The sequence below is a fragment of the Rhodamnia argentea genome, chromosome 1 (genome assembly GCF_020921035.1).
Source record: "Rhodamnia argentea isolate NSW1041297 chromosome 1, ASM2092103v1, whole genome shotgun sequence".
NCBI classification, from domain to species: Eukaryota; Viridiplantae; Streptophyta; class Magnoliopsida; order Myrtales; family Myrtaceae; genus Rhodamnia; species Rhodamnia argentea.
This window is the reverse complement of record NC_063150.1, coordinates 2,590,920-2,614,896: the sequence shown is the minus strand read 5'-3', so window position 1 is coordinate 2,614,896 and position 23,977 is coordinate 2,590,920. Positions and strand designations below refer to the sequence as shown.

The 23,977-nt window shown below is 40.4% G+C and overlaps 3 protein-coding genes across 6 annotated transcripts; 1 reads left to right on the top strand and 2 right to left on the bottom strand.

Annotated features, from left to right (window-relative positions):
* Positions 1 to 47: 47 nt before the first annotated feature.
* On the bottom strand, positions 48 to 6,137 carry LOC115743328 (heterogeneous nuclear ribonucleoprotein 1-like). Of its 2 annotated transcripts, XR_004015671.2 has the most exons (4): positions 5,576 to 6,137; positions 2,918 to 4,139; positions 2,201 to 2,429; positions 48 to 608 (listed from the first exon to the last, which is right to left on the bottom strand). XR_004015671.2 is itself a non-coding variant. In XM_030678059.2 (2 exons), the coding sequence occupies exons 1-2, from the start codon at positions 5,795 to 5,797 to the stop codon at positions 2,991 to 2,993; spliced, it is 1,371 nt and encodes a 456-aa protein (XP_030533919.1). In that variant the 5' UTR covers positions 5,798 to 6,136; the 3' UTR covers positions 2,682 to 2,990. The 2 variants fall into 2 exon arrangements, 1 of the variants encoding a protein (XP_030533919.1); XM_030678059.2 differs by lacking the exons at positions 48 to 608; positions 2,201 to 2,429 and having other exon boundaries at positions 2,682 to 4,139; positions 5,576 to 6,136.
* A 9,185-nt stretch (positions 6,138 to 15,322) lies between these two features.
* On the top strand, positions 15,323 to 18,310 carry LOC115743418 (actin-related protein 2/3 complex subunit 2B). Of its 3 annotated transcripts, none has more exons than XM_048272734.1 (10): positions 15,323 to 15,525; positions 16,091 to 16,153; positions 16,421 to 16,632; positions 16,716 to 16,882; positions 17,070 to 17,147; positions 17,257 to 17,389; positions 17,539 to 17,630; positions 17,722 to 17,778; positions 17,858 to 17,909; positions 18,049 to 18,310. In XM_048272734.1, the coding sequence occupies exons 1-10, from the start codon at positions 15,428 to 15,430 to the stop codon at positions 18,243 to 18,245; spliced, it is 1,149 nt and encodes a 382-aa protein (XP_048128691.1). In that variant the 5' UTR covers positions 15,323 to 15,427; the 3' UTR covers positions 18,246 to 18,310. The 3 variants fall into 3 exon arrangements, with proteins under 3 accessions (XP_048128691.1, XP_030534042.2, XP_048128689.1); XM_030678182.2 differs by having other exon boundaries at positions 16,091 to 16,157; positions 16,425 to 16,632; positions 18,055 to 18,310; XM_048272732.1 differs by having other exon boundaries at positions 16,091 to 16,157; positions 16,425 to 16,632.
* A 1,863-nt stretch (positions 18,311 to 20,173) lies between these two features.
* On the bottom strand, positions 20,174 to 22,614 carry LOC115743410 (60S ribosomal protein L23). The gene is made up of 4 exons (XM_030678173.2): positions 22,467 to 22,614; positions 21,634 to 21,918; positions 20,743 to 20,784; positions 20,174 to 20,487 (listed from the first exon to the last, which is right to left on the bottom strand). Exons 1-4 carry the CDS (start codon positions 22,477 to 22,479, stop codon positions 20,405 to 20,407), a joined length of 423 nt encoding a protein of 140 aa, XP_030534033.1. The 5' UTR covers positions 22,480 to 22,614; the 3' UTR covers positions 20,174 to 20,404.
* Positions 22,615 to 23,977: the final 1,363 nt, after the last annotated feature.

The window sequence follows — 23,977 nt, the reverse complement described above, 5'->3', positions numbered from 1 at the left end:
GACAAGAGCCATAGTAATATTAGCTTGATTATGCACCTAATTGACTCTTAGCGCAAACAGAGATTTTCTAACTTCATTTCAATTTCTACCAGATCAAAAAGGGTATAGACGTTACTTTCTTGAGCACCCAAAATTTACTCAAACCAGTCGGGAAAGTTTTCCGACATGTCGAGAACCACTGGCCTCCCGCTACGATATAAAGCCATTTATCAAACTCATTTCCCAAATGCCCCACGTGGCTAAAAGTTGGGACCGTATGATCTTGGTAGCCGTACTTGCCTTGGTTCATTCTACACTAGATGTAAGAGGAAAGACACGTGAATAAAGATACTGGTAAATTGGACGCAGAAACTCGAAGTTGCAATCGTAGCATTATGCACGCTTATCTTCCACCATACATTGAAGTTGAAATCAGAACTCGAATTTTGATGCCCAGACAACGCTGGCTCTCAGCAACCGACACTTTATAGATCAATCGACAGCCCTAAGACAAAGGGCTGGGACAAGAGGACCACTGCAGGTGGCAAGTAAGACCCGACATTTACGAGAGAAACGGCAACAATCGTGAATGTGGCTGGCTTGATGAGGCTACGACCTGCAAAAAGAAGCTGCAATGGGAACGGATCGGTGCCAGTTCAATCCTCAAATGTAGGTAGACTTGCACTTTACCAACAAGCAAAGCTAAGATTCAATCATCTAAGCAAATGCTACTGATGTAGTCCAAACTAAGGGCCTACGGCACCAGTAGTGGGACCCTAAGACTGGAGAAAGATGAGAGGGGCTAAATCCTCATATGGTTCGTGGATATACTGATTCTCCACTGGAAGGTAGAATTGTTGTTTAGTCAATGAAATTTTTTTCAATTCCTTGCATGTGGAGAATTCTGCTTACCCAAACAAAGATGATATTTTTCAAAGTTCAAATACAAAGTTGGCGATAATCATATCATGCAGGTATCGCAATTTATTCATTACACCACATTAGTGCTGCAATTGACAGAAAAGACTCAGTCCTGATCAGCAATACTGTGGAATGAAAAGAGAAGGCAACAGCAATACAAATATCTCTCACAAACTCATATTTCAAATCGCTTCAATGTCAACCACCAGATAAGTCATGCCCAGAAATAGTCACACCCAAATTATGTGGGTCCACACCAATCCTCTGAGGAAAACTACCCAGCAATCTATCAACCAACTCTATTTCTACACTCAGAACATTTATTGTCAACAACAGAAGATTAGGGAAATCAACAATCAACTACCACAAAGTAGGTCAATTGGCAAAGCATAGGCTGAATTCTCTTAGTACTGACAGCGATACTATTAAATCTACAAACGAGCAAATGTTTACCAAATAAAATCCTATCTTCAAGCTGTTAACTCATTAGCCTTCGATTTTGATATCAGATTCAAACACGTACAACTGTTAACACTAAATCAAAAGGCACAACATAATACTCACTGAATCTAAGAACAAAAAATTATTCAGACATCATATAGATAGCCAACAGCACAACCTAATAAAGACTAACAACAACCAAACCTGCCATAATAGTCATAATGGCAGAGTAGAATTCAATCATTTCGGTGGTTAAAACTAATAAGATTGATAACCGAGGACTCGCGACTGTATAAAAGACAAGATTTTTAAGATGTGATTAAGTATAGAGACAGGTGGCACTCCAAAGATTAAAAAGCTTTTGAGTAGACATTTAGCAGCAAGCCTATTATGCCATCTTAGCATATGTTCCAACTCTGTTAAAAGATGCAATGCTGCTGAATTAAAAGAACACAAAACAATTGTCCTTACTCTTTCCCTAAGCATGTTGAGAGACATGACAGAGACTCCAAACTTGGACCATTCAAACATCAAATGTTTTCCTGCTGAACATTCTGCTAAGTCCATGATAAGCGTATCATCCATCACCCTACACTTGCCTTGACCTATTATTACTTAAATCTTGGTCATTAGAAAGAATGAAAAATTGTCCAGGGAAATGGCTGGCTAATATAGAATGTGCACAAATCCAACCTTGTTTGGACAAAAAACAAAAAGGTGAAGTCTTACACAGCTTCAAGTTTGGCAATTTGTCTTCTCAAAAGAAGTATCTCACTACAACTAACACCTCAAACTGAAATAGGACTGCTCCTAAGCGACAAGCATCACATACCACAACCTACATATTTTGTCAACTCACCACAAATCTCGACGAAGGTTGGAGATCCATGACTTGAAATGCCAGGAATCTGCAAACACTGACAACAGTGACATAGCCCGTGAATTGGAACAGCCTCTCTCGAGTTAATGCATAATTTTGACAGAACAATTCTCCAAGTTCCTTCCCAAGCTTTTAACAACAAAAACCACAACAATGCCCATGGCCATGTGAAGAAACTTGAGTGCACTTTAAACCCGAGCATCTCCTCCTGTATAACACAAGGGAAAATACAGGGGGGAAATGATTATGCCATTTTCAAAGTGTCAACTACGACTATCATTACCGCTACCCATTACCCAATCTGCAACTCAAGAGGCCCACAGCTCCAAAAACATTAAGCTGCACTACTCCGTTCTATTCCTACTTGGTCATATCGATTCAAGAAATAGCAGCTAACCTTCTCTAGAGCATTTGGTTCTTGATAGACGAGGAGAGGAGACGGATACAGCTAACAACAGGATGAAAATTAAGACTTGAAGATCACAAGCTTAAATATAGCAGCATTAACAACACTATAGCTCAAACACTAGATGATAAATAGATCCGAGATCATCAAGTAGACAAATATAAGCACGCCAATTTAAAAGCTACACTCAGGAAAATACTTAATAAGAGGGCATCTAGTATGCCTTGAAATGTACTACTTATTACTGGCTACCAAAACAGATACTGAAACAGGGATTTAAGCAATCCAACCAGTCCCAAAGTATTGACATCCAACTGAGCACTGCTTCATAAGGATGCACTCGGAACTGGGGTCAACAACAAATCATTGCTGCTGAGCTTGGCGGGTCTGTCCACCACCATAACCACCACCATAAGCAGCCTGCCCACCATGAGGACCATTTGACTGAGAACCATAATTTCCAGAAGTTTGTGATGGGTCCGATCTCCATCCTGCATTTCCATAAGCTGCATCACCATAACCACTTCCCATGTAGCTACCAGCGCTTGGCTGCATTTCTCCACCAGAACCACTGTTTGGAGTACTTCCAGAGCGCCCTCCAACAGCACCATACCCACCCTGATTTCCATAAGATACATCACTTCCACCATAACCACCATACCCATAACCTTGATTGCCATATCCTGCTCCACCACTAGGGGAATGACCAGCAGGTGCTGAACCAGGACCACCGCCAGTTGAACCACCACCAGCCCCTGCAGCACCCCATGGAGCAGCACCACCATACCCCATAGCTCCATATCCTGTGGGAGGTTGAGAGCCCCATGAGCTTCTAGGCCCACCCTGTGGACCACCTCCGTAACCAGAAGTGGGCATGCTACCATAAGCTGCACCAGCAGGACCACCATATCCAGTGCTTCCAGCATAACTTCCATAGCCGCCATAACCCATGCCGTTACTGGCAGGACCATAGCCGTAGCCAGGTGCGCTGTATCCAGAAGAACCATATGGCGGGAAACTACCTCCAGCATTCTGTGGCTGAATATACCTATTCGAATCCATCCGACCATCATATGCAGTGCCTGAATTACCACTAGAACCACCATAACCTTGGTAACCACCACCACCTCCACCACCCATACTACGGCCACCTCCACTAGGATTAGCATCTTTTGGAAGTGCCCGCTTAACTTCCACTTGCTTCCCACCCAAATCATGGAATGTCTTGTGCAAAACCCTATCTACAGCCTCTTCTGTGTCAAAAGATATAAACCCAAAACCTCGGGGTCGTTGAGTATTCTGATCATACATGATTACTACATCATTTACATGACCATAAGCCTCAAAATACTGACGAAAGCCCTCGTCAGTCAAAGTAGGAGGCAAACCTCCCACAAAGATCTTCTTTGTTCTTATATTTCCACCAGCTCCACTGCCTCTATCAGGATTTTGGTTTCCAGATCTTGCATTAGTTTGCTGCTCCTCTCTTGACAAAGCCCTCTTAGCCTCAACCTACAAATCGACCGCATGAGAAAGAGAGAGAGTGCAAGAGCAAGCCAATAGTTCTATTCCAGCAAATATCAAAAGAGCATGTAATAATTAGATGAACTCATAAAAAGTACGGCCTGACATTCCATTCTAAATAAATCACCAAAGACTAAAAAGAAAAATAGCAACAAAAATAAAGCATAGAGATACTTTATAACTCTGAAAACTAATATGAAATATTGAAGCTAGTTCATCAGCGTGGTTTCAGGTTGAGAATTCTTTCAAGTCATCATGGGGCCATATGACGGAATTTGGATCCATCAAGTAGTGGGGCATGTTGACAGCTAAACATAGCAATGCCACCAACCAATTATTCTACAAGTTCACCATCCATCATTTTATCATTGGTCAGAACTCATGAGAAGCTATTTAGATGGAATCTTCTCTTCAATGTTACGTACTTATTCTCCCAGTTGATAATAGCCATAGAACTAGCTCATTGTGCAAAACTTAGTAGCAAGGGAAGCTATATCTAGTCTCCCACGCATGTACTACAGCTATTATGAATACAAATAGTACATGAAAAGAAAAATTCCACCTAAATAGAATAGCGTGAACTTTGAAATCAATGAATAAAGAGAAAAAAGTGGACACAATAGCATTTAAAAGCTGCAATTGGCTAAAGAAGGTCTCCAACAAGAGGACCTTCCAACTGAGCATGATATCTATTTGATTATGCAACCAACTTTAACAACACGCTTAAAGGTGCAAAGGTGAGAATATTACATGGGAGACAAGATGAAGACATGGGGCATCCAAAAATCATGTGAATAAAAATAAATCTTGAAATCTTTGCCACTGCCAATTTTGTAAAAGAAGATTTCCCACACGATGAAAAATTAGGCGCTTCAGAAACACCATGTCGCTACAACCACAAGAGTGACACAGAATGAATGGAAGCTAGGGATAGAGGGAAAACTCGTACTTCATTTGGATATCATGTTCCTTCACTTCCGGTAATCTCTCTATTCTACGGCAAAGAAGCTAAGGAAATGAACCTGAAACAGTGACAGCCGTAATTGAAGCTGGCAAGCACCCAGTTATGCTTTGCCATCAATACACGGCATTTCTTTAAGCATACTGATTCAAAAATACTGACACCAAATATGAGCTAAACACCTGAAACCAACCAATAAAATCCCATAACATTTTCTGAAAGAACGAGCGACCAGCGATTGCTCTAAACATAGCTACCAAGCTAATAGGGAATAAAAAAAGGGAAGGAAATCGACTCAACTGGCAAAAGCACCTTAACAATCAAAGAGGAAAAGCAGTCATCCCAGAAAACCCTAATCAACCACCACGGAGAACACAAATCTAAGCCCAAAGAAAAGCCAAAACAGGAACATACACACACACACAAACGCACAATCTCTCTATCTCTCTCTTTCCCTTCTTACCGTCCTTCCGTCGATGGTGTGCTTATCCTGCAAAACCCTATCGAGTATCGCCGGATCCGCGAAGACCACGAACCCGAACCCGCGAGGCCGGCCGGTGACCTTGTCCCTCATGACGACGGCCTGCATGACGTCGCCGTACTGGCCGAAGTACTCCTTGAGCCTATCCTCGTTGGTCTCCCACGAAATCCCCCCGATGAACAGCTTTCCCTGATCCGAATCCATCAAGGCCTTCGCGACTATCCTACTACAGAGCAACAAAATCAACTCTCTCTCTCTCCCCCTCTCTCTTTCTCTCTATCTCTCAGAGCAAGCGATTGGCTTTCTAGGGTTTTAGGCAAATGGGATTTCACCAGGATTGGGAAGGAGGCCGACTGAGGTTTGTAGAGAGAGAGAGAGAGAGAAGAGAGGGAGGGAGGGAGGGAGCGAGGAAGAAGAGAGAGGGTTTTGTTGAGTGAGTGAGGGAATATAATGGAAATCGGGCAGTGTTCGATTTGGGCGGTCGAGATTTGTCGAGGTCAAGGAAGTGAACGGGTAGGATTTGATCTGGGGCGGATGTTCTTTTGGAGGGACTCTCAGCTGCTTCTGATTGAGCGCTCTCGCGAACGAGAAAATTTAGTGTAGAATTTATTCTTTTTTATTTGAAAATAGAAAAAAGAAAATTTTCAAATAAAGGCTCGAATTTTCTCATTTTCTCAAATAAAAATTTGAGGTTATTATTATTTCAAATAAAAATCTGAAATATTCTCATTATTTCAAATAAGGACATGAAGTAGACATTATTTTCAATAAGGGCCCATAGGAGAATTCTCGTCACTTATATTTACATTTTTTCTTTTATTTCTTTTTCTTTTTCTATTTTTCAAAAAAAAAAAAAAAACCACAGGCGGGAGGCCGGTGACCCTCGCCGGAGCCGGGAGAGGGTCGCTAGCCATCGATCACACACAGCAACACATTCTCGAGCTCCCCGCTTCTGTTTCGTCCCCAACCTTCTCAATTGCATGTCGATTTAGGGTTTTTTTTTCGTGCTTCTTCTCTGCCGCTTTGGAACTCGGAGTCCAACCATGTCGAAGAGGAAGTTCGGATTCGAAGGGTTCGTAATCAACTGTCGAGGTCATCTACAACTTTGAGCAATTTCGGCCGCTTCTCTACATCCGTCCTTCCTCTCGCGCACACAGCCACAACAATTATGAGGACACCGACTTTACGAGGACGAGGACGCCGTGAGGGAGAACAGCCCCGAGAATGACCAAGTCAACCCACGACCCTCCCCGAACTCCGGGCGAGGCCGGCGACCCTCACCGGCCCTCATCTCTAGTTAGTTGGGTCGCCGGCCCTCACCAAGGCGCCAACGACCCCACTAGTGGTGGGGCAACAACCACAAGTCTTTCGCCCATATTTTTTATTTTAACGAAAAGGCCCTTGATCGGTTGAAATATTTAGTAGGTCGGCCATCAAGGTCAGGCCTTTATTTAAAATAATCATGGACACTTTCGACTCTTAATTGGAATAAGAAACACTTTATGCCCTTATTTGATAAAACGATGGCGCTTCGAACTCTTATTTAAAATCTTTCTCGAAGAAAAAGTGAAAAAACAAATTCTACACTAGAAAACCTAACGATGAACATTTCTTAAAATCGAAGCAAAATAAATTGGTAGATCCAATTCCAATTGTTCGCTGAATTTAGATCATGTTTCCATATTATTGTACCTAGCACCGAATTAAGTCGAATATCGGTCAAAATAAGTAGATAGATAATCTGACTTGTTTGAATCGGATTCAATTGAAAAAGGAAAATTTGATTTTACTGTAGAATTTTCCGATAAAATTAAAACCCAAGAATATATGAAAATGAAAAATAGGGAAATGAAATTAATCAAACCCTTTGACTTAAGGCTTGAAAAAAAAAATTAGAAAACGTTCTATTTTGGTTCGTAATGCTCTTTTTGATACGATGATAGGCCCGTTTGGTTTGGCTTTTGGAGAAAGCCTTTGAGAAAATACAAATGCCTTTGGCATAAAGGGATTTGGTGAAAGGCATTTGGTGAAATGCAAGTACTATTTGATAAACTGTAATTGAAAAGTACACTGGAATATAAGTTTGAGAGAAATGCTAAACCATGGCCATAGTGATATAAACGTACAAAAATAAGTCCCTCTCTAAGTTGAATGGAAATATAAGGTTCACTCATGGCAGGCGAGCGAGGGATTCATAACCCTTGTTCAATTGCCGGCGAGCTCCAGTGACTTCAACAGCCACAGTGAAAAAAAAAAAAGGAAAAAAAAGGAAAGATAAAATTCAATAAAAAAATTTTAAAAAATTATCCACGTCGATTCTTTACGTAAGACAGCCAGTGTCCACGTCCGCAATTTCGCACATAGACAATATATTTATGATATTTTTGGTAATTCTCCCCACATTTCTTCTCACCTTTTCCTGGATTTGTGGGGAGCATATGGTAAGGACATTCTCAATTTATGTTCTCATTTTTTCCTAATTCCGAGTCATCAAACATCAAAAGATCAAATGAAAGCCTTCATGTATGTCTTCCGACTCCCGATGAGCAACGAAGCCCTTCAGATAGGATGAGACTTGCCGGGACCCGAATTCATCTCGGCCGTCGATCATGTGGATTCCCGAAGACTTCACATATAATTCCGCATACCGATCAATTCATTGATTGAATTCCTTTAAATTAATAGTCAATATCACACATGGCCCGTCCTAGGTATAAGCATTTTTTTTCCCTCTTAGTACTATACTAGGATATTTTCATCTTTGGTCTTCCATAAGGCTAGGATGCTTGGTGTTTTAAAACGGGAAAGTTTCAAAAATCATGGCCGAAATTTGAAAATTTGCATTTTGAAAGGCTACTAAGAGTGCATTTGTTTCACGAAAAATTCCATGAAGAGGAATATGATTTTTCGAAATTTTGCGGGAAATGGTTTGTATGACCCAAAATATTTTCTGGTGTTTGGTTCACATTTGAAATATATGACTCTATCTTAGGCCAAAAAAATTGAAATGTTTGAATTGTTTTTATATTTCATATTTTATATTCCCTTTTTCTTTTTTCTTTTTTCTTTTTTCTTTTCCCGTCGCCGCATCCTCCAAGACGACTGGCCGGCGGTAGCCATGGGCTAGCTCGAGGCTCACCGACCGACCGCCATCACCGAGGCTTGGCGAGCATCAAAGGTAGAAGAGAAAAGAAAAGGAAAAAAATAAAATAATTAAAATATTAAATATTAAAAAATATGATATGAGCAGTTTCGGAAAATATTTTCATCTCTTTAGATTTAGGATTTAATTTCCTAATTTTGTGCACAAATTTTTCGTTGACCGAAAAGTATTTTTTATTGACTAAGTCATTTTCGGCCATTCAATCGGGTGAAATTTCGAAAAACTAATTTCCGAAAAATATTTTCGCTTAAACAAAGACGCCCTAATTAAAAAGGCCAAAATACCCCCCCACCGCTAGAGAACCATAATCCCTTATTTCTCTCTCTCCCTCCCTCCCTCCTCCTCTGCTAGCTGAGGTTTTGGGAAGAGGGGTTTGTTGGATGGTAACTTTGAAATGTTGGGAATGACATGTCTTTAGCTGAGATGAAGTCCTCCTGGCTGAGTCAATTTGAGATCAAATGTCAAAAACTATGAAGATTCTTGGCTGCATTTGGTTCGATGATTGGGGAAAATATTTGGAAAAATGCAAAGACTTTAGATGAAGGGAATTTGACGTTCGATTTGACAAAATGAGACTTGTCGTCGTGGTTGCGCCAAAGAGATTGTGCAAAGAAGTGAGTGCACTTTTGGATCTGTCTGTGTTGATCATCAACTCACTCGCCGTTTTCACGACCCATCAAAATGCTCCTCTCGATGAGACGAATCCGAATATGCAATCGAAATCAATTTTCATTGGACAAAAATTTCGAAAACGGGTAAAAACCAAAATTTCCAGATCTAGTATATGGAAAGCTCTGATATCACATGTAAGCCGCAAAAACGGCAACCTAGAAACACCATAGCTAGAACCTAGAAACCCAATAATGATTGAAACGAATTTGTGCATCTGATTTGGAACCCATCATTATTGATATGAAATAGCGATGAGGCAAATGAAGTACTTCTCCTCTATTGGGATTAAATATTTGGCCTCTATTGCCTTGTATATCCCCGGCTTAATGAGACAGCCCCTTAGTACGTGAATCTGTATGCTCTTTATGTGAGGTTATTTATGAGTTTGTAGAGTTAAATGAGAGACTTGAGCGCTATTTATAGGATTTTCAGTCCGGACTTAAGCCGAAAGGCCTCGACTTATACCAAATACTTCCGCTGAGTCTAACGAAGCTCGTGGGAAAAGTGAAATGGGGCTCATACCTTGGTTGTCTAGAAGCGAAAGAACAACATTCTAATAAACGTAGACTTGGAAAGTTCTCTTCAAGAACGGAAGCTTAAATTACTTTCTGGCAAACCAAGACAAGACTTCCTAATCGGTGTAATTTCCTCGGAAGGTGCTAAAAGATTTGATAAAACTTAGGCAAATGCTTCAAAACAGTCTCAACCTCTCATCACGGGCCGGGTTCAACTCAACCCACACATGCCAGGCCTTATTAGATTGATTAAAAATTCTTATATTCTACCTTATTAGATCAATCCCGTGAAACGGTAAATTAATCTCATAAAATGGTAAATTACTATAAGCCCATGTTAGGAAAACTTTTACAATGATTCCCTAGAGAACAAAAAACATTAGAGGCCATCGTGAGATGCCTGCTCATTCCATACATAAATAGCTAAAATGATGAGGATTACCTGAAATCATGCAGGAATGCAGAATGAAGGCCTGAGTTGAACAAAAGCGCGGTATGTGGTTGCTGTTCTTGTTAGTGCTGTATTTCATTTTATCGGTCAACCTCGTCAGTTCCTTTTCGTTCTTTTGGCCAGAGTCAACCGCGTCAGGATTGAAAAAATGCAAGGCAAAATCAGGTTAACAGACGGCAGTCCTCAACCAGCTCTACTGCTCATCTTTCCAAGTGTACTAAATATTTAAGAATCGTGCAAAGAATCGCTTTGTTCCAAAACCCCTGCTTGCAGATGCAACCCTTCTTTTCCTCCGACACATCCGATTCTCCGGCACATACCCTTCAGTCCCTGTTGGGTAAATATAGCACCATAACAATATGGACAATGCAGCCTTTAGATGACAATTATCGAACTCGTCGAAATAGAACATGTAGCTGCCATAAAGCATTATATATGTCCAGGAATTTGTTTCGGAGTCAGATCAGAAAAAAGAGGGTACACCTTGATGATCCGAAAGAAACCGACATTGAGAATGCCTTGCAAATGAAGAAAATTTCCAAACACCATAATACAATTACAACCTCCAGCGTGAATTTTAATGGTCTGATATGTTTCCTAAATATCGACACGTGATGTTGAAACACCAGCAGATAATGACGATAAACTAAGGCTCCATTTATTTCGCAATATTTTCCTGTGTTTGGTTAGACCTAAAAATGAATTGGAAAATGTTTTCCATTGTTTGGCATGGAAAATCTAATTTGATTTTCTGTGTCGCATTTTGGCCGAAAATTACTAACGTGTACCCGGTCATCCTATGTGACACGGCCGTGTGGACCATTTTTTTATTTTAAAAAATTCAATTTTTTAAATAATTGTATATTTATGATTTTTTATTGATCTTATTTCTTATTTTTTAAAATTATTTTCTCTTCTTTTTTTTTTAATTTCTTCTTCAATTTCTTCATCAGCCGGTCGCTGGCCATGGCGATGGCCGGTCACCGGTGTTGCCGTGGCTGGCGACCGGCAGAGGAAGTAAAAAAAGAGAGAGAAAAATAAAAGAAAAATAAAAATTCCAAAACATTATAAAAATGAAAAATAAGTGAAAAATAAAAAAAATAGTTAAAAAGAAAAAAGGGATGTGAAGGAATGAAGCGAAGAAATATGGTGGAAAATGTTTTCCTAGTCTAGCTTATTTTCTGCAAACCAAACACAAAAACAAATCGATTTTTTTTTTTTTTTTTGAGAAATTGTTTTTGGCAAAATAGACTGAGCCTAGGAGTTGAAATGTCCTTCCGTTCTCCCCATTCCTATCATCTCTCGGCAACATCGACCTTCAACTGCAAAAGGTGCAAAATCAACTTTTGCCTGGCTTCCCATTACCATGTCCGCAGCCATCTCACCGGTCCCTAGAGCCGGCCAAATGAACTAGAACTTGTATTCCCCAACAGAGCGCTCATCAAATTGCTGATACTCAAAAGGAATGAAACAATTGCCCATTTTATAAGGTGTACACATCCTAGTAGGAAGGTGTAGACTCCTACTCTTCACTCTATATAAACTTATAATACTTGTGCTAAAAATATTTGATGGCCTGAGCCTCCCAAAGTTCTACCAGGCAAAAGCAAATGATACATCGGTACACATATTGAAAAACTTCTCACGACATGGTTGTGAGGTTTGAGATCAATAGCAGGCATGCGTCACGGTTCGGAGGTTTTCTAGCTCGAAAGGCTATCAACTATTCAAATGGACATCTCTCTTGAGTTCTCTAGAATACTCTTGCAGGTGGGCAATATTGTAGATGCACCTTATTCTAGAGAGTTCCTTGTAATTTGACTGGTCGGTAGTGAGATGCACCTTGATTGGTTAATGAGGAGGTGCAATCTCCACTATTGGATCGAGGATGGATCAACGGTAGTGATCGAGGGAGTCGTTGTATATATAACCTCTCACGAATGAATAGATATCAAGAGCTTCTCTCTCTAGAGTGTTTCTCTCTCTACGATCCTAAGTCAGAAATTCACCAAGAGCCTTTTGAATCAAGCAAAGACGGAGACAAAAACAAGAGTTGTTGGCATCTTATTTTTAGAAAATTAATCAAAAATCAACAAAAATTCATAAAATTGCAAAATCAACTTTGGAAGCCTTGGCGAAACTTAGGAAACTTAGTCAGGCAGGTCATCTTGTCTTCCTTTGAGACATTTCCTTCGGTCGTAGAGGAACGATCGCTCTCATCATCCCACACTCCACCATAGCTCTCCCCATGATCTTCAAGCTCCTGAGCTTGCATAACAGAGTTCCACACTACATCGGCGCTTGCAGCTGTGGTGCAGAGAGGAGTTATGGAGCCCAAGTCATTCTTGGCCATGCACTTCTTACGGGAGAAATTCTTAACGGGAGAAATAACATTCCATATTTCTTTTCTTAAGAATTTCTCCAGTAAGAAGTGCATTGCTGAGAATGGCTTTGTACTCCATAACTCCACACTACACTGCAACTGCAAGCAACAATGCGGCGTCTGTGGAGCTCTATTCCGCAAGCTTCGAAGCTTGAAGCGCACGGAGAGACCTACGGCAGACCATGCCGCAAGTCAAGCCACCAAACAAGGAGAAGTCTCTACACCGAATAAAAATGGCTTTCTGAGCACGCCTCGGAGACATTTAGTTTTTGATTTGCTTCTAGGTTTTGCTGTGTCTTCATGATTGTTTTTCAGGCTTCTCAAGATTCCTTGATGGAGAGTCGAGGAAGGGGTTTGGCAGCGGTGAATGGGAGGTACGAAGGAGGAGGAGGAATCCGGTGCGGACAAGACAGCATCCGTATTAGTTTTGAACATTAATTGATGTCAAAACTTTTGACTGAGGAGGTTTTTTTTTTTTTTTTTGGTCTCGAGCTTGTGTGGAGAAGCCCGGATAACGCCCATAGAGGGCGACAAAGAAGAACAAGGATTGCACATCAAAATCAAAAGTCATAACGGACCATAATGGATCATGTCCATTTGTAGCTGAGGAGACTTTGATTTTTTTTTTTTTTTAAAAACTATGCAAGCTCAAGGATTGGATTAAACAAATTAGTTCAACAACTTGATTGCAAAAAGTACTCTAGGTTTCTAAACTTATGGATAGCAGCTTTACTTAATAAGGATTCGACTAAAATGAAGAAAATTGTCTAAAAAGCCTTAAATTATTGCATTTTTTTTCAATTAAGTCCTAAATATTTTAATTTTGCCAATTAAGTCCTATACGTTTTCATGTTTTGTCAATTAAATTCATCTGGTCAATTTTGATCAAAAATCACTCATGTGGATCTAGATCTTCATATACGGCATGGCCGGCCGGCGTTGATGTGAACAATTTTTTTTAATATCTTAATATTCTTAATTTTTTTATTAACTTTTCTTTTTAAAAATTAGATTGAAAACTAAAAAAAGAAAGATAAATTTTTATTTAAATTAAAAACAAAATCATAAAAAAAAAAAAAATGGCAGGCCCTCAGGCTATTGCGCCACCACCGCCCATCGCCGAAGGGGCTAGTGGAGGTCATTGGCCCCAGGCAAGGGCCGACGCCAGGCCCGAGGGAGGTCACCCAAATTAGGGTGACGCCATCCACCCCCCCCCAAGTTGTGGCAACCAATCGCCTGCCCTAGGGGAAGCCACATCGGCGCTCGCCCGGGCCTAGCGAGAGTCATCTTGTGTCGAGGTAGCGCCGGAGAGATTGAAAGCGATTGGAGAGGGTGCGAAGAGGCGAGTGCAGGTGAGAGGGCGTTCATCTGGGGTTCAATGTCGATGATGAACTTTCGGATCCATTCGTCTTGATCACCAACTTGCTCGCCATCCTCTTTGTTCTTCAATGATTCCACCTTCTTGCATATGGAAGAAGATGAAAAGACTCTCTCCCTCCCTCTCGCTCAGTTTCTGAAAGCCGAAGGTCAACAAATGCTTTATTAGAACAAAATCAGAATTGGAAAAATGTTAACAAGGACAAAGTTGGAAGAGAAAATGTTAATTAATGCTTAAAGTGGCCTTTCGAAAATACTAAAGCCCATGGCAAGTTCACCAGCTTTCCCAATGCTAGCGTTTACGCTCTTAATCAATCGGGTTTTAATAAATAACTGCGTCTAGGAGTGTTCCGATCAGTTCGAAAGCCCTAATTGGCAATATCGAGCTGGATTGATTTCTTCAAGCCGAGATGTATCCAAGCAAGCTACCAAGTCCAACAACACATTGTGTCGCCGCCGCTTGAGTCCGATTCGACCACGGCGTCGGAAGTGCGGAAACTGGCAAGTCTGAACAAGTCATTTCCTTCGAGGTCCATCTCGGTTTTGTAAATTATTAAGTACATTACCTAGCTTTCAGAAAGAGAGGATGGCCCTTTCTGATAGTGTAATGGTGTTGATGTAGACAGTTTAAAAACCTGGAAGTATCAATACTGGAAGAAAGAACTAGTATGAATTCTAATGAGACCATATACATGTCCTAACGACAATGATGGACAGAGAAAGAGACCTAGCAACTAATGTAAAGTACCTGCTTTAGCCCCGACTCCAAAATTGAGGATTCTCGATAGACATTACTACCGGCAATAGCTAAAATCATTCGTGAGACTCTCGTAAATTCGTAGAATGATTTAGAACTGCAAGTGAACCTGAGCTCTTTACGATAAAGAGGGTAGAAAAAGTAAGATCGGCACTTTATTTTTGCTAGTTATAAGACATAAGGACTTTTAACTAGGAGGAACAGCAATGGAATAATTACTAAGGTAGCCCAACTCAACCAAAAGAACACACATGGCAGGGAAAACCCAAAATCCTGTTCAGCAATACCAGCTAGCAGAAACAGAGCAATGGACAGGGGAACTACTTTTGCTTGCAACATAAACAAGTTGATCTGGCAATCTCAGAGAGAGAGAGAGAGAGAGAGAGAGAGAGAGGTTTTTGCTTCAAAGATTGCTAAACATGATTGCAACACTGGACTGTCTTTTTTTTACCTAACTCCACTAGCCTCAGCTCCAATAACAAGTCAGAACTTGCAGTGCAGACATTCTGCTGTTTTATGTCTCAGAATCTTTACTTCCTCAGAGAGAGAGAAAGGATGGCTTGCTTTGATAGAGCATCACCAGCACTGAAGGAGACTCTGCTCAAAATATACAGGTATGAAGTACTTGCACTTTCATGTTGAAACAATGTACGATGCCATATCCAAGTTTTGAACTTTTAAATCCTTTCATTGCCAGAATGCTCCAACATATTATCGATGTTAGTGTTGACATACGATAATTCGTGCGCGCTAAACACCAGGATTCGTTGACAATAGAAAAGCCTAGTCTCTAAGACTGCTATTTTCCTATATTGACTGCCTACCGCAATTAGATAACATGAAGCTGTAGACTAATTTAGCGTATGGCTAGTGGAATAACCACTTGAACTTGCTTGGAATCTCGCACTGCAAAGGACCATTTGAAACAACTTAGCGTCCTGCTTCCATAATCGAGCTCAATTAGCACCATGCTTCCATAGTTTTCTACCTATGCGTCGCTTACGTGTCCAAAAGGTGTGACGATGTGGCGTAGATACTGTCACAAATAGTACTGCTTCGACAATCTAAGTCAGAAAAAGACTTTTAACAGCTTCAATGAATCAAAATGCTGGAGTAAACAGATACAGCGCTCTACAAACAGATGCATTCTTATGATGGGGTATTGTTTGGATTGTGCAGAGATAACAAGCCCACAGAGCTGGATCAACGCTTGTTCGAATTTGGGGCAGTGGAGTACCACATACGGGTAAATAATCATGCCTGTGCGAAAGTCCAGAATTAGGAAGCTTCGAAGTCGCCTAACATCCTAATGAACTTTTATTTTTCTTTCGGTCTGTGTACAATTATCGTGTTCGAGATTTCGCTATCAGGTATCATACCTAATCCTAGGTTCAATTAGACTGAGTTCTGGGTTTTATGTGGGGAAGTGTCTTTGATGACCGGAGAATTTTTTTTCCCAAGGAAATCAGTGGTTAATGAAGTGTTAACAAGAGCTATTTGCAATGCTTGGCAGTCTTCAGTATCAGATCCACACTATGTCCATTTGTCCATATCAACACCATTACTATCTCAAGAAGCATCCGTCGCTCAAGGAATTTCACAAGGCACTGTACAAACGATAAAGGGAATTCTCTCGGATATAGTGGAGCTTGTCGAGCCCTCGAGAGAAGGATATCAGCTCACTCTGAGGCTCGATTTTTCTAAGATCCCGCAAGGCAAAGGTTTTATGCTTATCATGCCTCTTACTTGATGCAGAACATATATTTGCTTACCCGCATATTGAACTATCAGTCCTTGCAATCAGATTCTTCCAAGATCATAACAGAGATCGCCAGCATACAAGCTGCAATACTGAGCTGCCAGTTGAAAGAAATGTTGAGCAATGTCGCCTCACAGGACACATCTCCAGGGATGTACAAGCTGATTAAACTATTGTATCACCCAAGAGAGCCTTTCTTTGTGGTCAGACAGGTAAGATATGTATAAAACCGTTTTCCTTTTTCGCAAGATCGGTAGAGAAAAAAGTCTCTTAATCCCAAAATGTAGACATAGCCGGCCACATGCTTTTCTGCCTGGGCCATTGCTTTCTGATGCTCAATAGCTTGAAGTCTTCATGAAAGACCCCTTTAACTGAATTGAGGAAACTTGCGGTTGACAGCCGGAAAAGACCATCGCAGTGTTCCCTATGCGTTTCCAAGAAAACACAGACGTGATCATCGCAACTGCCTTCTTTCAGGTGCATGTGGCGTGCGCAGAAAAAAAAAAGCTAGTCACCTTCTCTTACATTAATTTGGAGTTCTTAAGGTTTGCTTGTCCTAAAGAGTCAGCGTCGGTGGCCTTAACAGGAACTCATGGACGTTGGAAGCTCTGAAGCGTGGGCCAAGGTACCTCTTTGTACATGGTCGCCCATTCCACCTCCGGAGTTGAGAGGAGAACAAATGGAAGACCTAAGCACCAATGGCGGGTTCGTCTCCTTCGGTGAGGAACACTGATGAAGCATATTCGGCATGTTAAATCATACATATAACGTGACAAGCGTATAATTTCACATATACCATTTCAGATTGATTGACTCACTGAAACCTCGAATCGCTTTAGGTGATCTAACGTGCATTTGTATGACACAGATATTTTGCCACATCATGTTAAAGGCAAAAGACTGGATAAAACCGTGTGGAATCTGCTGAACTTTTACGCCTTTGTAAAGTATCATGTTAAGGTGATCCGTATGACTTCGATCACAGACTGGCTCGGTTCCCTGCTTCCTATAGATGTTACCGAAAACTGACTCGGCTTTGTTTCCGATCTAGTGCACTCGGGGATTCATACAGAGGAGGATGCGAAAGCGATTGGATAATCTTGTCAAGGTGATGAACTAAAGTCACTTGAAAAGCCAGTCTTTCTATCATTCATCAAATTTCATATTCCCATTCTTGCAAATTGCAGATTCTGCACAAGGCAAGCTCAGAAGAGGGTGGATATGTGGATGATGCGCAAGGTGCTCTCTTTAGTTAGCCTTATCTCAACACATACTATGCAGTTTGACCATAAGTCTTAAATGAGTGTATTTGACCTGCCATATGTACAAGTAGTTGAGATAATGTGGAAAGACAGTTAACTATTTGTTATTGCAATAGTTGCAGGATGTGGCTGCATCAAGAGTCTCGTCAGTGTTTCGAAAACTAACACGCTGAGACGAAGATGTCGGAATTTCACCAAGAAGGTCAAGAGGATGCGCTGCCCGATTAAAATTCATGGATTCCGGCGCTTCCGCCGACGGTGGTTGACCGTTCCCAAGTTCTCTTCCGCATTTAAGTATACAAAAATAGATTGATGGGTGTACTTTGTGTATACGTAGGCAATTTGAAGCTATCAAACTTTAAAACATGCCAAGAAAATAGCTTATAACTTAAGCGTTTGTATTGTACATACAGAGAATAAGCAGTTTCAGCTTATACGAAATTTCCAGCTATCATATATGTACTCGGAAACGTGCTAATAAATTTCAGTAAGTGTCCAAAAGCTGTGCCAATGGTTTTTATTTCTCGGGTAACTTATTATTTACTTACCAACACTTTTGTAAATTTACAAATTTCTTTTCTAGGATGCAAATCACAAATCTTTGTTCTAACTTAGCAACTTTTGTTCACATAATTTATTACCTCTTCGAAATTATTGACCCTTATATGGAATTACCAACCTAAGTTTGAGTGGCTTGCTAATTTTTGTCTGATTAAATTACCGACTAGTTTTGAGTTATCATTTCTCGTTTGAATTATTTACTGATGTTTGATCATACTTTTTTCAGTTTACCAATTCTCGTTTAAGAGATTCACCGATGGCAAGAGGTGTATCCAAATCCAATATCTGAGATTCATAGCGATATCGAGCAAAGAATTGTTCATGCCCAGTAATTTTCTTGTGCCCTTTACACCATTGTCACAACGATTTCTTGGCCGTTTCGAAGCGAAGCAAAGCAAAGCGAGGAGGAGGTCCACTGGAGTCTGAAAATTTTGAAGGGAATATTGCAGAAGAGGAACTGCAATACCAATTTTTGAGATTTTTATTGTTACGGATTTTGATTTTTTTTTTTGGACAAAAGTGCTCCTACTCCGGCGGCCAAAACTCGCTAGCTGGCTAATCCTAACTCCTATTTGAGACTAACTTGACTATTTCATGCCCTTATTCGAGACAAAGTTCACTTTAGACACTCTTTTGAGAAAATAACCTCACTTCAAACCCGTATTCGAAGTTTTTCCCAACCGTTATATTGAATCCAAACTCTTATTTGAGACTAACTCGACTATGTCATGCCCTTATTCGAGACAAAGTTCACTTTAGATACTCTTTTGAGAAAATTTACCCACTTCGAACCTTTATTCGAAGTTTTATATATATATATTGGTCGAACCCGACTGTTATATTGAATCACCAATTTTTACTTACCTTAGTTTTTTTTTTTTTTTTTGGTCGAAACCTTAGTTGGCAATCCCTCCCGGTTACAAACTCTTTTTAGAGAATACTAAACTTAAATTAACACAACTCACCAACTTTTCACCCATTAAAATACCGTACAATATTTTGCGATAATATATATATATATACCGTACAACATTTGAGTTTCAGATTCCCATTAGTTATACTTTTTTTATTACCGCAGACTTTTATTTGGCATTTTTCAATGGCGCCTTATTCCATCAAGCATTGGAAACTATTCTAACCTAACGGCACTCCGACCTCCAAAACAATGCGTCATCTGGATCGATCACTTCATCTTTGGGGCAAGCTAGAGCAGCTTCGGTCTCTTCACCTCAGCAGAAATGTTTCCGTCGTCTTTCAAGAACTTTGCTAATCTTTAGTTTGAAGGTGCAATGCGTTTTCTGGGGAAATTCTTCCCCAACCTTTCAAATTTAAGTTCCCTGCACCTTTGGCTGTTCCTGCTCGATTCGGCGAAAACTTCGCTAATATTTAGTTTTGAGGTGCAATGCGTTTTCCAGAAAAATCTTCCCCACTTCAAATTTAAGTTCACTGCAAGTCCTCGTTCTTCAATTTGTAGAGGCGTTGCGCTGCAACACCGGTGAGAGATGCCATAATCAAAACTCGACAATAGGCTCAGCAAATTTTCTGCCCCATCCTCAATAGATTACATCTAAACATCTCCAAGGAACCACAGGTAATATTGCATGAACTCCTCCATTAAGGATGTCAAACAATTTTAAAGCTAATGATGAGTGAAATAAAATGCAATTATAGCCAGTAGAATAGAAAGAACCATATCCTCATAAACATTGATCACATCTCTAAATATAAGTCGTCCCTTAAGGCATTAAACTGTTCAGATATCCGAAGCTAGCATTGACACATCAACACCATCCAACACAGTCCTACATCAAAACAATACCTATCAAAATTCGTAACCGCAAACAAAACCCGCATCACTCTTTATCAAAAAGTGAATCTGCTAATGATCATGAAAACCAACCAACCAAACACTCAAACGATTGCGTTCGCTGCACTTGCAATCCTCGGCCATAAATCGGCACACTCCTTTCCAATAGGACCAGTAATAGCAGAACCTATAAGTTCAAAAGCAATGACTGAGAACGTTTCACAACAACATAAAATGATGCAGTTGGACATGACAACAGCAAGCCTTCAATGACCTGTACACATACAAACGCAACTGATGCAAAAGTTGGACCGCCAAAGCATGGACTCATGTTCGGAGATAAGTACTAATATATTAAACCTACGTTCAATTTATTTATTACCCCTAATGGAAGAGAGAGAGATCCTCTGTCTCCTTATTAAGAGTTATATAATAATCATACCTTTCATTTCTCCCTTTGGATTAACAATGACCCCAGCATTATCTGCAAGAAAGAGCAGATCACCGCTTAGAAAGCAGTACCATTATCAAAAATCAGCTTCTTCCAATGAGGTACTAAAGAAACAAGGGCAATAGATATAACGCTAAAGATAGAGAGCATCTTTAATCGGAATTGGCAGGCAACACGCCAGCTAGGGCATGCTATCTAGAGCATCATATATGGAAAGACATGTGGGGCCCAGATAAAGCAGATGAAACCTTACAAGGGGCAGAAACATCTGTGAAGAAGGACTCTCTTACTTTCCCCAGACTCGTAATGGTATCAACCACCAAACCAAGCAGATACCTGGACTAAGTCTGGAAAAATGCCTCAGGCCTCTACAATCCTCATAAAAACCTTACTCAAATCAAAAGTTGATAATTAACCGAGTAGTTGAGGACCATCTCAGTAAAAGGGCATAAAGATTGAAAGGAATGACCAGACACCTTAAAAATCTAGTGAAGGGATATAAGATAAGGCTATCAAGATAACAGGTCCAAGAAGGTGCATACAGTAAACAGAGAATGTTGTTTGATGGAATCGAAATTCGTTCAGATAGCATTCAAATGGAAAGTCGTTCAGATCTCCGGTCATTTCCATTCAATTCGCTTCCACTTCTTTCTGCTTCATTCAATCCAAAAACTTGAAAAGGATTAACGATGCAGAAAAAGCATGGATTGATTAATTTCCATTTGCTTCTTTCAAAAAACATAAAGCATGTAACAGAAGAACTAATGGTAATGGGCAGATATAAAAACCACCAAAGTATACCAACAACACTAGAGACAGATAACTAATGTACAGAAGAAACAGTCAGATATATTTTAGCAATGTCACAAACCAATACATCACCTTCGAAGTACATGTACACCCCATCCTTTCTGCGCCACGGTTTGCGCTGCCTCACAATAACGGCAGGCATCACCTTCTTCCTGAGGTCAGGTTTCCCCTTCTTCACAGTGGCCATCACCATGTCTCCAACACAAGCGGAAGGCAAACGGTTCAGGCGCCCCTTGATTCCCTTCACGGAAATGATGTAAAGGTTCTTCGCCCCAGTGTTATCCGCACAGTTCACCGTGGCCGCCACTGGCAGACCCAGCGACATCCTAAATTTGTTACCCGCTGAACCTCCACGTCCTGGAAGCCAAGAAAGATAAGCAGTTTAGACAACGAATTCAATAACTTCCGACTCAATAAACATTATTTCTCTCTTCCAGGCTTGCTTCAAGCTCCTCCAATTCCACCGACGAATAATTTCTAATCCTCCATTTCTAGATCAGACATATTCAAATCAGCATCCAGACAGATCCCAAAGCTACTCAATCAAAGTCCCTCAAAGTCAATACTTCGAATTCAGTGAAGTCTCAGCCATTTTCATTGTTCCCCAAGCAACAGAAGCGATCTCTCTCTTCCTAGTTGATACACTACACATACGACGAATACCCATCTAAACCTCAAAGTACTAGCTTTGGCCCATAAGAAACCCAATGTATCGCCCAGCAAAGGAACGTCTCCATTAACAAGTTTCATTAGAAACAGCCAAAACAATGACAAGAATCCCATGCTTTCGCCTCAAAGTATTGCAAGGAAACAACGCCAAACATCAAATAGAGACTGCGAATCGAATCGAGAAGCTAGAGAGAGAGAGAGAGAGAGAGAGAGAGAGAGAGAGAGAGAGATCTGACCTCGCTTCGACATTTTCACGCCGTCTGAGACGAGAGACTGGAAACTGCGATACAGGGGTTTGTTGAGCTTTAATATAAGCGCGCGAGCTGAAGAAGACAGCTAGGGTTTCTGCGACGCTGACGGGAGATTTTGCCTAATTCCACTCAAGTCCCCCATCTTTTCAATAATCCCAAATTGGCACCCTCAAGCTTGACTAAGTCTAATGAGTAATGACGGCCCATCCACCTTAATTTTTGGACTTCGCGTTTTCTTTTTCCCTGATCCCCAAGATTAGTATTTACTTACTATGGCTTTAACATGGAAAGGCCCAAATATTAGGCAACCCAATATCTCGATTCTTTGTCTAGTCAAAACTTATTAAGACTACGATCAAGCATGATAGATTCCGTTGCTCAGAAACCTACTATCGGTTCACAAGATCTCGAGTTCAAAGCATAGTCGGGCTCGCGAGCCAACCCTCGTGTTAAAGGGTGTGCTTCGTGTTTGAATGCTTGTAGGATGCTGATTACGGGTTCATCATTCCGAAAGCCCCGGCTATAGGGTATCCTCTAGGGTCTGTACCTCCCGAGCGATAGTTACAGCTTGAATCGGATATTTTCCGGCGCGGTAATTGTTGCCACAACCTATTGTCCATCCCCACATTTACATCCATATACATAAAATGGACAAAATTGGACAAATGGCATGTTTAAATTTAGCTAAAGCAACATGTAATCGATCGTCATTGAAGCAACAAATTAAAAGTTTTGTACACAATAATATTAATGGAGTGAACGTTAAATTAAACACCAAGCGAAGTGTTTTTCCGGTCCGTAATTTACCGTCATCGAGAAATGCTAAGTGACGGGGTCGAATTGTAATTGGCCCTTCGAACAAGTGAATTGTACTCATGAACCAATAATAGACTCACAAATCACTTAATAAACCAAATGATGTATGCGGTTAAAAATTAATTACGCATTTTCAATGTCCTTATAATTACAAGATTCATTTAAGACAACCAAGTCTAAAGGACAAACCGAATAATGGGGCGAAACATGTGACAATCCAAATGCTTTTGTTTCTTTTCTAATGCAAAAGAAATTTTTTTCTACCCAACAATTTGCCTCCGTTTCTCATCAGTCAAATGACCTAATTCCCTAAAAAATCTCAAATTTTAGATCTAATTTCATTCATGCCTCGATTTTTTTAATCTAAAAAATTCCCCAACTTTCGCTCTATGTCAAATCGTTCATCCAAAAATCGCCACCAGTTTTCTCAAAAATATCATCATCAAAGTCAAGTAGAGGTTCATTATTACAACCCGCATCTTAATCAACACATTCACCTTCGTATGGAACAACATCGGCGTCCTAACATTGATAATCTTGAAAAAACCAATAGTGATTTTGGGACACATTGACAGATTGGGACTAGAATGAAAGTTGAAGATCTTTTCTTGACAAAAAACAAAAGGAATTCAAAGCAGAATTGAGGTTTGATCTAAAGTTATGGGTTTTTTTTCAGGGAA